Source organism: Maylandia zebra, linkage group LG20, assembly GCF_041146795.1.
Source record: "Maylandia zebra isolate NMK-2024a linkage group LG20, Mzebra_GT3a, whole genome shotgun sequence".
Classification (NCBI taxonomy): Eukaryota; Metazoa; Chordata; class Actinopteri; order Cichliformes; family Cichlidae; genus Maylandia; species Maylandia zebra.
The window spans coordinates 28,793,239-28,811,448 of NC_135186.1; the positions used below are offsets into that span (position 1 = coordinate 28,793,239).

General features: G+C 39.2%; 2 protein-coding genes across 2 annotated transcripts; both read left to right on the forward strand.

Moving 5' to 3' along the window:
- The first annotated feature begins 72 nt into the window (after positions 1-72).
- fam110a (family with sequence similarity 110 member A) lies at positions 73-4,297 on the forward strand. Its single transcript, XM_004546380.4, has 2 exons — positions 73-461; positions 1,514-4,297. The coding sequence occupies exon 2, from the start codon at positions 1,700-1,702 to the stop codon at positions 2,978-2,980; it is 1,281 nt and encodes a 426-aa protein (XP_004546437.2). The 5' UTR covers positions 73-461; positions 1,514-1,699; the 3' UTR covers positions 2,981-4,297.
- A 536-nt stretch (positions 4,298-4,833) lies between these two features.
- mfsd2al2 (major facilitator superfamily domain containing 2a-like 2) lies at positions 4,834-17,323 on the forward strand. The gene is made up of 14 exons (XM_076878423.1): positions 4,834-4,935; positions 5,564-5,683; positions 5,756-5,880; positions 5,972-6,098; positions 6,794-6,872; positions 6,963-7,114; positions 9,210-9,300; positions 9,742-9,863; positions 9,983-10,066; positions 10,189-10,272; positions 10,343-10,455; positions 10,694-10,837; positions 10,929-11,096; positions 14,425-17,323. Exons 1-14 carry the CDS (start codon positions 4,834-4,836, stop codon positions 14,795-14,797), a joined length of 1,884 nt encoding a protein of 627 aa, XP_076734538.1. The 3' UTR covers positions 14,798-17,323.
- The last annotated feature ends 887 nt before the right edge of the window (positions 17,324-18,210 follow it).

The following is an 18,210-nucleotide window of genomic DNA, read 5'->3' on the forward strand; positions in this document are numbered from 1 at the left end:
CAGTCTCAGCACCGACCTTTGAACAGCAGGAACTGTCTGGATATAATGTAGAGGAATCATGGAGGGATTGGAAAAGTACATGTTTTGTGTTTTTCAACTACTAGTGAGAAATACTTACTTTTTTTATTTATTTTTTTAAGCAACTTTCGACTTAACCTTTGTAACAGTTTCAGTACGTATTGGTGCTTTGCTTGCAGTTTCCTTGCTCCACTCTTGGATTCTGGGAAACGGTGCTTATCACTTTGTTGAGAGCAGATGACAATGATAGGGTCACATGACCAAAAAAAGCAAGCCTGTGTTTTTCCTTGTAAGAGACTGATTGGACAAATCAAAAGAAGGGGGTGGGCTCAGGAGCAGCACACATGAGTTGTCAAACAGGTTTGTCCTGTGTGATTTGAAATACACGAACACACGAAGGAGAAACCCAGGTGAGACTGAGGAACTCAAGGCAACCTGTGAAGGTGAGTTTCCTCTTGATAGAAAGAAAAGCTTTCTTTACTAACTTGTACCTTCAGAAAGGCTGGGTGTGAGTTTGGCAGGGCAAGACTAGTGTGTAAGCCATTTTGTTTACCTGCCCTTCCCGGGTGTCTGTGCTTGGCTTCCTGCTTCACTCCCTTTGTCAGACGAACGTGCCAGCACTTGACTCGGAAACATCAAATTAGAGGATCTAATTCTGCTTGTCTGACTAAACTCCTGCAATTCCCATTGTGTTTGTAAGCCGGCCGGTTGTTTTAATGAGATACTGTAGATAATTTGAGGATCATTTTGGGGGGAACTGGAGACGTAAAAACAGTTAAGCCTGGAGCTCTACTAAAACTTTCATAACTATGTCAGCAGGAGTTTAGCCCGGCTTAGGCTGGAATGGCAAATATGTAGAGAATTTGACTGTTGGATGCAGACTGTTCAAGCAGCATAGTCCATATGCACCTACAGGATCTTAAGTATGCACAGAAGAAGTCTGACCTTCACTATTTATGGACTTAAAATAGTAGGCTCCTTTTTTTCCCCAACATTAATTACTCCACAGAAGCTTGTAGTTGGCAACAGGCTGCTATATTTAAAGATGAAGAGTCATTGTTCCCCTAGCAGCTGTTGGTGTGTGTGATCTGCTCTGTATTCCCTTCAGACAATAGCTTGTTGACAGCTGTCCTGATCCACCTCCCCATCACCCCTCACACACACACACTTGTATCACTCTTTTCACAGCCTTTCTACTGACTGAAAATGAGGTTTTATTGTGTGTTTGTCTGCGGAGAGATGGATGACTGCGAGTAATTGTTCGGATCTCTCTGAGATGGCAGCCAATGAACTTGTTAGAAGCATGGGGCTTCAGGAGAGCGATTGGCTGCAGTTTGAAATAAGTGGGAGGGTTTGTGGTTGTAGAGTCTTTGTGAAGTTTTGTAGCTCCACACAAGTTTCTGCTTGTGTTTGAAGGTAAATGTTTTCTATTCACTGGTCTTTTATTTTGTTAAGCTGCTTTTCTTCTAATTTGACTGACACTGTTTTTTCGCAGGAAGTCCAAATGTCAAGGAGCTAGAGATCAGCTGACTTACCGAGGTTGAGTCACTTCAAATATGCCATTAAGGTGATCATGAGAGAACCATACGGCCACATAAACAGAGGATAACAGTGAGGACTAAACAGATTGAATTCCAAGGTGGCTCGGGAAGTGGACAAGGTACGACTGCCTGGCCACAAAATGCCTGTGGAAACGCTTCAACACTCCGTGAGGCAACCAACAAAGACTGCTGTTGCTCCTACACCCCCACGGTTGCGACCCAAGGGGCCAGTGGGGCTAGATTTCTACCAGAAGTACCAAAAAGCTGCGAGCAGACCAAAGCAGAGTGCTGTGGAAAGGCTGGAGGCAGACAAGGCTAAATATGTCAAGAGTCAGGTAGCTCTTACCAAGCAGCAGCCAGTCAGGCCTCCTGAAGTGCGTAAGCCTCTACTCAGCCCCAGCTCTGCCCTGTGGCCCACCAGAAAGACCGCAGACCCAGCAAAGACAAAGCAGGAAGGATTACAGCTGGACATGGAGCACCTGAGTAACCTCATCAGTGGAGTGAATGAAGCGCCACGGTCCGGTGCAACTGCAAAGCCAAACGACAGTAAACCTCCTTACTGTGCTGCAGCTGTACACAATTTTCCCCGTCCTACTCCTGCAGGGGCACAGCAGAAAAAGGAGAAGCCGTGTCCGCCTCCACGTCCTGATAGGTTAGTTGCAGCTAAAGTAAGATTAAAAGCATCTGACCCTGCCAACGTAGAGAGCACGAGCTCTCCTGGGCCTCCAGCTGCAGCGACGGTACGGAGAGTGGATGTCATGCCTCAGGCCAGCCCTGTGAGGACAGCAGGCAGACGACCTCAGTTAATTCGACAGCCCCTTCAGCCAATATCTCTACAGTCTCAGTTTCGACCCGGCCCAACTGCTTCAAACCTGCATCTCTTTCTCCCTAGAACAACACCAGGTCATTCTCCTCTGAAACCTGTTATTGCTCAGTCAAAACCTGATACCTCTTCTACTTCTCCAGCCGAGACCCCAGTTCCTGCCACACCTACACCAAGCTACCCTGTTATACCTCCTCCTTCCCCAGCAATTACCCGTTTGTCTTCCACCAGCTCCAGGAAACGCCCTTCTCTAACCCGGTCTAAGTCGGACATGAGCGACAGGTACTCCCGAGCTGGGACAGAGCTGGAGCGCTTCTTCAACCTGTGCGGCTTGGACCCCGCAGATGTGCAGGAGCTGACTGGTTCTAGCTCTGACATTGTTTCCATGGCTCGTTTTCGCAGCGCGAGCGCTCCAGGGTCCGAGTGCGCGGCCTCTGGCAGAGAAGACGAGGATGAGGAGGATGAGGAGGAGGCTGGCAAAGCTGCAAATCGTGTTCCCTACGGTGTTTCTGTCATTGAGAGAAATGCACGAGTGATCAAGTGGCTCTATGGAATCAAGCAGGCAAAGGACAACTCGACAAAGAGCACCAATTTATAGGCTGGTTCAAGTCATTTATAAGCTTTGTATTAAAAATAAAAATGCCAACTTTAATATTTTTTAAGAACTAACTTGGATAAGACATTGACTGATGGAGCTCCATTACTAACCTGTTATTACACTGAAGAGTGTTTATTAATGGGAAAGTATAGTGAGTTTGTTATATCTCTTCTTTTTCACCATACTTAGAAAATGTGAGCCACAATCTTTGTTCTGAAGGTTTTTCTTGTGCTATTTTGACTTTTCAATGCTGTATTACTTTTGTGTGTCACAGCCAGGCTGTCTGGCAAAGATGTGACATTTTCATTTAAAAAAAATCACTTTGTGCTGTAAATGGCTGCCATTAAAGAGAAAATGCTGCATGAAAGTTGTTTAGTTCTCCCTGTTATGTAGAGAATGCAATGCAGATACACATCTGCAGGTGATGTATGAACAATAATTTAATGGAAAAAAGTGAGATTTCAAACAATTGGTGCACAGTTGGCTTCTAACACTAGTATTGCCCTCCCTTGGCAGACAACCATTTAGCAGACCTTTGGCATGGTTGTCCACCACCTCTGAAAACTCCTCTGATGCAAAAGCCCTTCAGTTTAAAAGGTTTGAATCTTCCATCTCTGATTTCAAAGCAATTCCTACCCAAAGGTATTTTGATATGTAGAATTCGCAGTTGTGTGAATAAACAAAAGGCATTAAAAACTATCTTCTACAAAAATGTCATTACTCTGCACCAATACATGAGTGGTATTGATTTCTGTCCTGAGATTATTTCACATTTGTGTCTGTTCTGCGGCAAGTTTTGGCTTGAAGCTTGTTTCCACCACTGAAACCTCTTTTTTTCTGCCATGAATAAATCAAAAAAAAATTCAGGTTATTTAAAATTTTGACATCATTCATAATTTAAGGGTGTTTTCTCAATTTCTACTTATTTTCTCCCAAGTTTAGTGAATCAAAATTGTGACATCAAAACCCCAAACTTTGACTTATGGATGGTAAAAAAAAATGTTTCTTTCAGTTGCCAAAACAAATTTTCACAAGAAAGATCTGAAGAACTCTGACTAGTACTGGAAGAAGAAAAAATTATATTTGCTGATTTTCCACTGAACCGAGACAAATGTTAGGACTCATCTCTGTGGAGGAATCAATAACAATAACCACATTTGGTGCAGACCAATATAGACATTTGTTTCCACTATTGTAAAACAGATTTTGACAAGTCAAATTTGGGGGTTGTAATCTCAAAATTTCTTATTATTATCTCAAAATGTTGGCTTACTAACTCAAACTAATGAAAAAATAAATAAAAAATGATGAGAATTAGTTTGAAATTTTGCCTTATTGTGGTAAGTTTCTTTTCCAGTGATATAAACCACCTGACCTGACTAAGATTGTAAATATGGGTTTTACGTTGATACCCATATTTACAATCTTACCTGCATTTCACTGAAGCTCCACAAGAGGTCACAGCCACCCACACTACCTCACTCCAATACAGCACATCAGTACAGAAGTATACTGCAGTTACTGACAATGTGGTGAAAGCGGTGGCCTTTTTCCAGAGTCAGAGAAACTCTCACTGCAGCTGTGGAAATACAGTTCTGTCATTTCAATTTTAATATTTTTAAAACGTGTTCCACAAGTTTGCTGTTTCAAACAGATCTGCAGCACTGGTAGTTCTTATGCTTTACTGTTGAGCCACCTCATTTATTGTTAAGTCTGAGCAGCTGTACTGAATAAGAATACCCCTCTTCAAAACACAAAAGAGTTGTTGAACCAGAATCTGGTTTCAAACGGGTGGCATTCACCTGTGTGTGCAGGGAAAGCATTACATGTCCAGTGATACTCAAGTGTTAACAATGAATTGCCTTAAAAGTTTTTCAGAGCACTTCCAGACATTTAAAAGGATTTTATTCAAGCAAAACACAAGCAGGAACTCGTGCAGGAAAGATCAGCAGGGGGTAAGGACCATTTCTCTTTATTCGTAGAGTTTACATTCACATTCAAACCCTTCATTTCTTTCTTTTTTTTTAAAAATTATCTGTAATAGTGATAGCATTACAATTTTCCCTTGAATATTATGATTTAATGTTTGCTGCAGAAGCTTGTTCTCAATTAAATATGTTAGTTTTGTCCTCTCAAACAAGCTTTCACTTGAAATCAGTGGCAGCTAGCTACTGTATTACTTTCAACACCGGTGTCAAAGTAAACTTTGTGTTTCCTACTCTATTTTTATTTTTTTCAACAACATTTTTAAGAAATTGAAGAAAAATAAAACAAACACGGATACAAGAAAACACAAAAAAATTACACAAGGTGCTTCAAAATATTCTTGTTTTCATAAAAAAAATGAACCCTTGCATGAGTCAAAAATGTAACAAACTAGCACCCTTGTTAAATAGTGCTTTTGTTACGTTACATGGATTATAATCTAATTAATAACTGAAAATAAGACAACTGATATTTCTGAATTTATTTTAGTTTTGTTTGACACTCCCTCCGTGGAGGAGAGACTGTACATGAGCCAAATGAACTATTTGAACTAACCACATTCAGGATTTTCCTCCATCCTCTCTCTGGTTTTCACAGGACTCAGGTGGTATTCCTCTGGCCTGCAAGCTGTGTTATGCTGTGGGTGGGGTCCCACATCTGATTACTTCAGTAGCTATTGGTATTTCCTTGCAAATTTTCCTTCTGGATGTTGTAAAGGTAAAAGTTCAGTACTTTCCACAATATAATGTTCTATACTGCTTCTAATTTTAAGTGGGTAAAATATCACAGATGGAGGCCTTCTATGTTTCCATGATTTTATTTGTGAGTCGGGCCTGGGATGCTGTGACTGACCCTCTGGTTGGATATCTTGTGAGCCGCAGTAACTGGACGCCCATTGGCAAACTCACTCCATGGTTGGTTGAGCCACACATTTAACACGCATTTCACTTTGAATTTAGATTCCTGGTGCAGCACTGTGCTTAGCCATCAATCTTTATCTCACAGGATGGTTATTTCCACTCCATTTGGCATCTTGTCCTATCTGCTTCTGTGGTTTGTGCCACGAGGCTCGATGTCTGTCAGCGTGTTGTGGTTCCTCACAGCGGCTTGCCTATTCGAGTCCCTCATGACTGTAAGTTGTTGGATGTTCGCAGGCACAATCACTTTCATTTGTCACATTTCATAGGTAAAAGTTCAGCTTGTTGTTTGAAAATCAAGATCCTACATAAAAAGAACACCTATAGCATAGACTGTATGATTAGTGAGGTCATGATACCACGCCTTTCCCCCTTCTCATTTTTGATATTGCACATCCTGGATTCCTCTTCTCACATCTTAGTCCCTCCCACCAGATATGCAGGCAAAAGAGGCAAGAAAGAGGAGGAGGAAGGTGTCGGGGTAACAGGAATTTAGTCAAATGAGACATAATTTTTTTGTTTTTTTTGTTGTTTTTATTTGGGCCGACTCAGACAACATGGCACAGTCTGACAAGATACAATACCCTTTTTTAAATCGCACACAGATACGTTGGACGGCATAAAGTTTGAAAAGACATTTGGACTAGCTAATTAGAGTCCTCTTGTTAGCGCTTAGCAGCTCAAGCAAGATAAACATTAGGTGGGATAACACGCAGGCAAAAAAATAAAAGAGAATTCTGAATTTTAGCTCAGAACGCTTGTTAGCTCTTTGGTCATCTTTCTGGTGACTGAAATTCATAGTACTCTGATCCTACTGTTATTTTTGCTCCAAGCAATGTCACCATGGCTACTGAGTTTCACACCAATGGTGAAGTGTCATTTGGCATCACATTTTTCTTCCTGTCAACAGTGCTACAACGTCCCCTACCTATCACTGAATATGTTTCTGGGAGGAGATCAGAGAGACAGGGACTCTGCCACAGCCTACAGTAAGAATATTGACTCATTTACATTCAGAAACCTCATCAGACCCCAAACTAAATGCAAAGTGTTTTGAGTTTCTTTACTTATTTGGCCAGGAATGAGTGTGGAGATGGTGGCAATGCTGCTGGCATCAGTAATTCAGGGACAAGTTGTGGCTGTGTACAATACAGAGAAGCAGGAGGCCTGCCAGGACCATGAAACACCTCAAAGCACGTCTTCACCACAGACTGCTTCCTTTCAACAGACAGTATGCTACTCTCTTCTTTATTTCCTGTTATATTTGGATTTTCATATTAAACATGGCCAAGCATATATAAAAGCATGTTCAGGCTTCAGATTGATCTAGACACCAACTGTTTTATCTACACCAGTTTTTTCTACTTTTAGCTCTGTGTGATGTCACTGAGGAAGCCCCTCCCATTTGCTGACCGATCTTTACAAACTAGCCAATCTGATTATGTCATCATCACACCTCCTCTCACGATTGCCGTTATGGCGCAGCATTCTCGGTGCTACGGTATTCCTGAACAATAGGTGTTGGTATAGGAGGAGAAGAAGCTAACCTGGAAGCAAAGTTTTTTCCACAATGTCTCATCTTTTCAAACTGTTGCGTCATCCTCTTTATTACCTGCAACTCTCTGAGCTTCTGTACTGATTATCACTGAAATACCAGTAAACACTGAAATAATCGTACACTCGTGTCTCCAATCCAGCAGCAGCACAACGTACCAGGTTACAAAAAAAGGTGGACAACTGTCAGCTTGTGACAGCAAGCTGACAGTTGTCCATTTGATGTCAAGTCTGTCATAAGGTGCCGCTTGCCAGATATAAAAAGTTTGATTTTATAAAACTGTAAAAAAAAAAAAAAAAAAAAAAGGCAAAGGATTCTTTAACTGTGACATCAGTAAACTCTTTCCTGGTGAATTTACTTAGGAAAGCCTTAAAGCTATCTCAGTTGCTGGTTTTAAGGCTTAGCGAATACAATGTGATGCTAATTTTGTAAATGATTGCTTTTGGTAGTGTCCCAAAGAGTCATGAAGCAGTGTGGATGTCAGAACTTTTCATTGATAAGTCGTTAACCTAAAAACCCCGCAGTGTCAGTTAGATGTGCATCAGCAACAGAAGAAACTCCCAGCTTGAGGTTTCAAAAATGAGACTTAGCAAAACAGCTGATGGTGTCATGGTGGCCACACCCATCCAGTATATACAGTCTAGCTCAGTAAGAATAAAATAAAATATATAGAATAAAATATATAGCTGTAAATGAGCATATTAGGTCCCCTTTAATGTAAAATAAAAATTGTTCACCCTTTCATAGGACTCACATTTCATTAGTAGAGCAGAAGCTTTTTTTCTTTTTGTGCTCACATAGTTTCAGGGATATCTTGTTACCCTGTAATTTACTGCTCTTTGCTTGATGTATACACCATTGTTGTGGGGTTTCTGTGTGTCTGAGGTGAACTCACATTACTCATATTATGGAGATATATGGGCACATTGTGGGTGCTCACTTTCATTGCAAATCCTCATAACTGAATCCATTACATGTAGAGTGACATCTTGATTAATGGTTAGAGTAAGTTTTTGGAAAATTGATTAAATTAAATTTAAATGTAAGTCTTCTGTTTCATGATTCGACATGCTGTGTGTTCAGAGATGCTATTACGCATTGGTTGAAACAAGTGGTTTCTTAAATTACCGTTGCCTTCCTGTTAGGTGAAAACAGTCTGGCCATTTTCCCTGTCCTCTGACATCAACAAGGTCATTTCACCTGGAGAACTGCTGCTAAGTGAATATTTTCTCTTTTTGGATAATTCTTCAGAAAAACCTATAGATGATTGTGTGGAAAAATCCAAATCAGTTTCTGAAATACTCAGACAAGCCTGTCTGGCACTAATAACCATAACATATTTGAGTCACTTAAATTCATTGTTCTTCTCAATTCTGATGCTCAGTTTTAACTTCAGCAGGGCGTCTTGATCGTGTCTACATTCCTTAATATACTGAGCTTCTGCCATGTAAATGCCAGCTGATTATTTGCATTAATAAGACGTTGAGCAGGTGTCCCTAACAAAAGCCAGTGAGTCTATATCTTTACGTAGTTTGCTTTTTTTTTTTTTGGATTTTATGTGAATGAGATCGACATCTACAGCCGCAAGCTGATTTGTGTATTTCACGTGCTCCCTGTAGAAACACCATTGCGCTTTTTGTGTTTATTTATAATGCTATAAAACAATTATTTACAGTGGAAAAACTTCTGTTTTTAAGCCTCTAGACTTTGTAGACAGAATAACATGCTTTGTTTAAAAGTTATGATTTCATGTGTGCATTTTGCCCCCCAGCAAAAGGCTTTCCTGACCTCAGCTATGATCATGGGTGCCTTGTTTTTCCTCTGCAGCCTGATTTTGTTCCTCGGGGTGAAGGAGAAGCAGGGTGAGTCATTCAGAGACAGTCAGCGTTCAAACACAATAAATAAAAGTTTTTTTGTTCTTGTTGAACAGCTTTGCAGAGGCGATCATGTTATCATGAGGATCTGGTAACAAATATTTCAAACCTTTATTTGTCGAGTAGGATAAAAAAAATGTTTTCTTTTTCTTTTGCTTCGGCACCGTTTGTGAACAGAATAATAAACTTGTCAAAGCTTAAACTATACGTATAGACAAACCTTTGAACCTCTGAAGTGAACATTTTTTTGTTAAATGAAAACATAATTATGCTGAGTCAAAGTGATTTAGTTTGATATATGCATGGCATGGACAGGTGTAGCTGAGGACTTAATCAAAATGTAAAATTAGCCAAAGATTTTACTCCACAAACAGAGTAAAATCACGAGTCTGATATTTCACTCTTTTCTCTCATATGTTATATTCCCAGCCTCTCGCTGCTCTGAAGATAAAGTACGACCTTCCTATTTGAGCTCGCTGAAGATGCTCACGTGCCACGTTCCTTACCAAAGGCTGGTGCTGGGCTTTGTGTTTAGTACATTTGCCTTTCAGGTTCAACTTGTAATCATTTCTGCATATGGTTTCTCCTTCTTAATTCTGTTTTTATTCACTTCAAAGTCACATGTGAAACAATTTGTCCTTTTTTTTCTTACCATCTGTTTTGATCTCAGATGTCCTTGGGTAACTTTGCGCTGTTTTGCAGTCATGCTGCTGGGCTGGGAGCCCAGTTCCAGCACCTCCTGCTGGTTTTACTGGTAAGGTGCAGCTAACTTAACAGACTCTTTCACACCCTGCTCTGCTGCATGGTTCAGTAGCTTTCTGGCCAGTTTAGATATGATTTGAGTTCAAAATAGAAATTCAGTCAACATTTCCACAGGTTTCTGCCTCTGTAGCAGTTCCTGTGTGGCAAATAATTCTTCTGAGAATTGGGAAAAAGTCCACCGTTTTCATCGGATTGTCGGTAAGACCTCTGAAACTTGATGATAAGAGAAATGTTCCACACCTTGAATCCTCGTTTTTGTCTCTCCCAGCTCTTCATCCCAGCAGTGATTATAGTTGCCTGTGTTCCCAGTAACCTGCTGGTCTTCATGAGTATGTGCGTTCTGATGGGATTCAGTGTGGCAACCATATTCCTGCTACCCTGGTGAGTCAGCTCCCAGCCTGAACACAAAGTTTGAGGTCCTTTCCAAGGCCCCCTGTCAGATCTAATCAGTGTCAGAGATGAATGCGGTGCACATGAATCATTCATAGTCTGTACTCAACCCTGGCCAGTGATGACTATTCCAGAAACGATGTGCTTTGCTGACCAGCCAGAACTCTCCATTAAAACTGACATGTGGTTTTGACATGTGATATGTCAACTTGTTGTGTGTGTGCTGCAGGTCAATGCTCCCAGACGTGGTGGATGACTTTGCTGTGAGACACCCGTCCTGTAAGGACCTAGAGCCTCTGTTTTTTTCCTGCTATGCCTTCTGCAGTAAACTGACAGGAGGGCTGTCTGCTGGACTCTCAACCATGACATTACAGTGAGTCAGACTCCAGTCCACTCACTTCTTGTGTTTTGTTACGTGGGTACATCACTTGGTCTGTCACATTATGTGCTCTCCTCGTCTGCAGGTTTGTGGGCTATGAAGCAGGTGCTTGTAACCATGGTGACAGAGTGGCGACTGCTCTGATCGTACTGTTCTCGCCAGTTCCCATCACACTTTTGCTGATAGGGATGGTGTTTTTTCACTTCTACCCAATTAACGAGAGGCAAAGCTTGCAGCTCCGGGAACAAATCCAGTAAGAGGCTCAGACATGTCATCTTTGAAACAGCTACAATGGAGATTTATATCATTAGAAAAAGCATCAAATTAAGAAGTGAAAACAACAGCATTAAAAGAGTTGCTCACATAGATTGCCTATAAACAGAAGCACTATGCACAAGACACACAGAGAGGAGTAAAACTGAAATCATGGGAGAACCCTACAACAGCAAAGATGGCGGTAGAAATATAACTTTCAGAGGACAAAAATCTTTCTAAAATGTAATTGTTGGGCAAAATCACGTTTGACTAGTGATTTGACATTTGTCAGGATTAGCTGTGTAGGAGGCAGATTGCAGACCCAGATGCACGGGGTACACAGGGGTCAATCCTAAAGTGAGCCTTTAATGTCGGCTATTCTAAATAACAAAGCACCAACCAGGGAATACGATCAAGATATACAGAAACCACGAGGAACACAGAGCAGGATAACACACAGCACTGAAGGTCAATGTAACAAGGGACAAAGAAGACAGACAGGGGGTGAGGAGGAGAGGAAACAGCTGGAAGACACAGCTGAACTAAATCAAAATAACAAGACATGAGAGAATTAAACTAAAACACGACACCGAAGTCAAATGACTATGAAATCATAGCACAAAGTAACTAAACAGAGACAAACTTGACACAATGAGACACAAATGGGCAACTACACAAATAACCAAAGACTAAACAGAATAAACCCTAAAAGGGATATTGATAGCAAAACTCGGCTGAAACAAGGAACTAAGGCTCAAGAATTTGGACAAGAACAAACTAAGAACCAAATAGAACATTAAAATAATATGCAAACATTCAAAGTTCACAAACTGAAACCTCTGGGTTCAAAACCCAAGACCATGACATTGTTTATGTTGTGATGACCATTAAAATTAAAGATTATTTAATTAAATTAATTTTAATGCTTCTAAATAACATCCCAAGTAAATGACTGGAGATGTTTCAAGTTGTTTGCAATACTGGAATTTGTTATACAAGATGGACCAAACCACTGAGATATCAACTGCTGGTTTGTGAAGTCCACCACTGTTTAGTTTTGTGGGGTTTTTTTTGGTGTTTTTTAAACCAGATGTGAAGAGTGACTGTTTAAGAAACAAGCAACACCACACCATACAACTGCATATGCTTAAGGCACTTCTTCATTGGCTTTTATATACAGTTCACAGTTGCTCATTTTGATGAACCTTTGAAGCTTTAGTTTCAGCTCATTGTATCACAACATCTTAACTGATTTCATGGCAGAAATCTCAGGAAAAAAAGACTCTTCGCACATCTATTTTGTAAGACAGATGCGTAGGAGAAGGACAAACAGATCCAGCATTGCAAACAGACTCCCACACAGTTTAACTTGGAAAGATCCCTTTTTTCTTCATCAGGCAATATTATTTCTGACGTATATTTGACAAATAGAACAATCAACTTAGATACCCAACATAGCTGATAAAATCATAAATGTTTAGCCAGACACATGATCAACCTCATTACATATATACATATTTAGATGTAAATAATTTTCAGCCACTTCATGTACAATATAATGAACAAATACATTAAAAAAAATTAAAAGTAAAACATGAAATCCCAGCAAAAAGTTAGAAACGTGAAATAATTTAGCTGCAAAAGAGATATCAAAAAGAAAAGAGAGAAAAATAGACTTTTAGCCATTAAGGTTGAGGTAAAACCTTAAATACTGAGTTCATAGTTGTCTGTTATAGCATGTTCACAGCAAGTTCACACTCACAGATTTAAGATCAAGTCAAGTCTTGGTGTTAATAAGTCATAAGTTAAGTTATTTTCCAAAGAGTTTCTTGAGAAGATTTTTAACAGGTTACTCTCTGAGCACGAGATGGTACAGAGGGAGTCGCTGTGCTCAGAATAGCACAAAGACCAGAAACAGGGAAACTGATATGCTAAGCTTCAAACAAACAAAAAGTTTGGGATTTATGAAAAACACAAAAAGATAAAATCTCAAAGGATAATTGTAATTTTAAAAAGTATAACGCAATAAACTGACTTTGTTGAGTGAAATCACTAAAGAGAGTTCATTTTAATATAAAGCATTGAGACTCTGCCCATATGGATTGGCCAGAAGGACAGGCAAATTCAATATTTAATTCAAGGGATTGTTGAACTCTCTATATGTTGCTTAGAGAACTGGAAATAGCTAGAGTGAATTATTGAAATGTGTGCAAGTACAATATGGTATTTGTACAACTCTAACAAGCTCAAAAGACTATGCTTGGTATGACCACCTTTGTCAAGATGGCCTGAACCTTTTCTCATTATTTCTTTAAGTAGTCTTTAGTAATAGTAAAGCTAAAGATCTTTGCACAATAAATGTAAAATTTATAAACATACAACTGACCCCCAAATGATCTTTTTAACAGCGTCATCATGCTTGCTATTATTATATGGATGAAGAGTTCAGTAAACTATCAAGACAGATTGTAAATTCTCAGTTATTCACTTCAGCTGCTCAATATGTCAGCATCTACAATATCAAAGAATGTGTAAGCAAATTTATAAACTCTTTGAATGTAAATAGCATTGTCACACAGACTTGGATCAATATGGATTTTGAACATAAAAGAATAAGAGTGAAGGTCTGGTTTTGTTTGTGGATTAAAGCTTAAAACTTGAACTACAAAATAGTGAAAAAAGGTGGCCAACAACATACTAGAATGAATAACAACAGAAATCTGCCATGTGAGTTGAGTTGTGTTAACAAACAGTTGAACGGGATTACATTTAGAAAGATGTGAAATGAGATTTTAGTTAAATTGTTGGAGATTATGTGATTACATTGTAAGAACACATTTTGTTCACCCATCTGCAGTATAAGGTGTGGTATTATTATCTTTATTTATCAGATTTGTTTAAATGGTTTTTGTAACGCCAGGGATTACATCGCTCATTAAAATGTCAGGCAACTTGTGTTCATTAACTGGTTACAAAGTAGCCACGGAACACAAAGTAATCTGACCCAAGCGTGCCCAACAGCACCTCTAAAGTGTATGGGCATCTTGCTGGAGTCATTATTCCATATTTACTTCCAGCTCTTTTTCCATGAGTATGCCCAGATGTCATTGTTCCAAAAAAGTTGTCCATAAACCTTCAACATAGTGAGCAAAAGTAAATCAAAGGAGATCATTCTCTGCAGCAGAATAGAATCATTTGCTACATGCTTTAACAGATAGCCTTACAATAGTCCTTGCAGGACTTAAACATACCACTTTTAAAATGAAAGATGGATATTAATGATAATACATTTATTATTTATTTTGTATTTTTTATTCTTTATCCAGCTCAGAAGTTACATCATCATCTTCAGAGCGAAGAGAAAACACAGAGCTGCCAACAATCCTGCAGCAGGCCCACGCTGGAGTCACATCAACATCACATTATGACTCAAACACATTAAAATTTGAGAACTTACCACACTGTTACAGTCAGGAGAAAAAAAATTCAGTCAAGTCTGTTTGTTCAAATGTTTCCAACAGATCTTTTGGAAATGGCAGCAGGCATAAAGCAGATCGGTTAATTGTAAGTCCTCGATGTCATGAACAAAGCCCTCACCAGTGCTCAGGATGGGCCAAACTGGGCATAAATGTTCCTGAGAATCATTGCGAGTCTGCCTCTAACAGGTCGCATGTGAGAGCCAAGGTGTCATGGGTTTGAGGAGTACATCCCACAGCAACTGTTTTAGCCTGTTTTAAACATGATACAGCCTTCATGTCTGTACTTTGTAATTTGATGCTTCAGCAGGGAGTTGGTTCACTTATCTTAGCATATCATTGGATCGGCATAATCTAGAAAATGCATAGCTAAGAAACTAATAGAGAGTTACAGAAGACCCAGCCAAGAAATCTTTGCAGAACACAAGCTTAGTCCCTGCAAACTCTTTGCACACACTGAGTGGAAAAATTGTTTTAACAGGTCATGTCTTTATGTTAGGGTATCAATCTGACCTGTTTTAGCATTATATTTAGCATAGACAAATAGCATTAGGTTAGATTAGATTAGATAAAGCTTTATTAATCCCTCGGTTCGGTTCCTCCTGGAAATTCTGTTTCCAGTAGCACAGCACCAACAGAAGCTGCAAAAGAATGTAAGCAGAAATAGAAATATACCATATATACACATATACACATATATAAATACAGAGACACATATAAACACAGAGTATATAATAGCGATAAATAGGAATAGGAATACCAGGGAATTGCACATTTCAACTATTGTGAGACAATAGTTAGTCTCAGTTAGGCAGCAGATGTTCTTTAGCAGAAATGTGTCACACAAATCAGGTTATGGCATTAGTGTTATGGTGCCATCACTCCTAACCAGAGATGGGCAGTAACACGTTATTGTAATCCGATTACTTTTTTCAAGTAACGAGTAAAGTAAGGGATTACTATTGCAAAAACGGTAATTAGATTACCGTTACTTTCCTGTAGGAACGCTGCGTTACTGCGTTACTAAAACCGTGATTTTTTTTTGCGAGAATGTCTCATGACAGTGACATAAGCAAGTGCTACGTTTGTGACAACAGCTGTCTGCAGATCAACAGTGGATATTATATCGAGTGCGGGAGAGAGTATGAGCGTGCAGCGTTTAAAGCATGGAAGTACTGACCTTACTTTAAGTTTGATTCCATAAAAAGTGTCAAAAACATTAGCGTCTGGTGTGCGTGGGAAGAAAACTTCTTTTTACAGCGAAAAAAAACCCCTAAACTTCCAAGCAAGCACCGAGTGCGCAAAGACGTAATGGGAAATTCACAGAGAAACTCGCGGATTCTTCCACTGACCGCCGCGGCACACCTGCACCAGGGTAAACCTCCGCCTGCCCTACTCCTGCTTTATAGGTGAAAATAGAGCAAAAGGACCGCTAGTCTTTGATTTTATTTATTTTCTGCTGTGTTTTACTTGCATCTATTTGAAAGAGTGAGTGTAAACACAAAAAATATTAAAATATTATATAGAGCTAAAAATGATTACACATAACTTACGTAAAGGAAAAGTACAGGCAAAGGTCATATATAGGTTTCTTTAATTTTCTACTTTGTGCCACCTCATTTCATCTCCCCTCTGTCCTCCTGCCTGTGACCTAAAAGTCATTCTCAGTGAAGCATCGTGAAAGATTTCTCATCTCCAAAAATAAATATTCAGTAGAGAGTACGAGAATAGAAAAGGGTCAGCGGACGTGCAAGGATGCACAGGTATAACCTTAGAGGAAGTTCTTTCAGCAACTGTGATGTGATGTATATAAGAAGCATGACACTTGGTTAATTGAATTCAAAGTATATATAGTGTTAAGCTGTAATGTATGTGAAATATCCTGCAGGACACTGCTGTGATGAGCAGAGAGAAGGTGAGAGTTAGAGCTTTTTTATGTCTTATACACAGTTTTCAACACTTTATGAAGCGCAATAAAAAAAACAGTGCAGTAATAGACAACAGTTCACAATTTAAAACTAAATAAAAAAATTTCTACAGGTCATAATATAAATCTGTAAAGTTGTGATAGTATACTCATGTTGTCAGTGTCTGTTCTTTAAGTTGGACCAAGGTCAGCAGATTTCCTGTTCCTGAATTTCATATAAATACATTATGTCCATAATCACTTATTTGTGCCATCATTTATTAAATTTGACGAGTGTTTGCAGTCAAGCCAGAGTGTTCTATGCAAACTGTGGCTGACCACAGCAATCTGCTAGTGATCAAAGCAGTTGCGAGGAGGTTTTTCTCTAGAAACATGACTTTCAGATACTGTTCATCTGTTGTGGATAGTTTCTTAGACCTGACACTTCTTTATTTATCCTCCACTTTGAGGACACTGTACATGTTGTCCAGATATGCCAAGATTTTGGCTAATAACGCTTTGGGAATCACTTTAGTGGTGCAAAAAAATTATTTTATACCTGTCAAACTGTTATCGTTGGCATTTTTCATACATTTAACTGAGGAAATAACTAGTAATTATGTGTTTTTGCAACAGATTGCTAGTAACAAAGTCCCTAAATATACAATTTAATGTTGCCTGTTATGTGTAGACAAAAGACTGTTTCATCCCTTGACTTAGGTGTATTTTTATGCTTATATGATTCATAGGTCAGTGTTAATAGGCTTAACAAAACAAAACAAAACAAAACAAACAAAAAATGCTCAGGACTGGATTGAAAATGAGTGACATGGCAGCCTGGAGAGCCTGGAGAGCCTGGAGAACCAGTTCTTTTGCTTCCATATAGTAAAAAACAAAAACAAAACAATACTGCAAATCCTCAGCCATCACAAATAAAAGTCACATCAATTCATTTTCCATCCTCAACTGAAATAACAGGATGTTACGGTGCTAATGTCAGTAGGTTCATGTGTTGAACATGTAACAGTGTTGCGTTCACTTTGTTGCGAAACATGGTGCATATGTGCAGGCATTCTGTAGCTCATCCCATCACGATAAAGAAACAACAAAGAAGTCAGGTGGGGTGCGGAACATGGGAAATGAAACAGTCATTCAAGTTTTTAACAATGTTCCAGATTACAAACAGTGTCATGCAGGCTGTAAACACCTATCCCAACCACAGATTTACAGTTTCAATACTGAACCTAGTTGTTTTTGACTTTGCTGCTCTGTGTATGATAATCGTTTCCAAATTTGTAGGAACACAATAGATATAAAATAGATGTGAAATAGATGTAAAAGCTGAAAAAAAAGGTTCAGAGTTGCAATAAGTGACAGCAGTTACTTAGATGGGTGGATATTAACAAGAGTTTTTGATACCAGTGCCAGTATCAGTTCCCTTATTGTAGAAAATGTAGAGGTATGCAAGTTTCAACTGCAATATGTCTGATTAATTTCATCTGAGTTTTGATTAGCTGTTATAAAATACAATGCACGAAGGGGCCTGAAATGCAAAAAATCCACTCTTAAAAGTGATTTGATTTTTCACTGTGTCAGTTCTTGCAACGCATTTCCTCCAAGATCTGATCTCTGCACGAGCCTATACATTTATACTGAAAAGTGTTCAAGTAACATGACCCCTCCAAGATAACCTAATACTACTTTAGATTGATTTTTTAATAATCCAAATC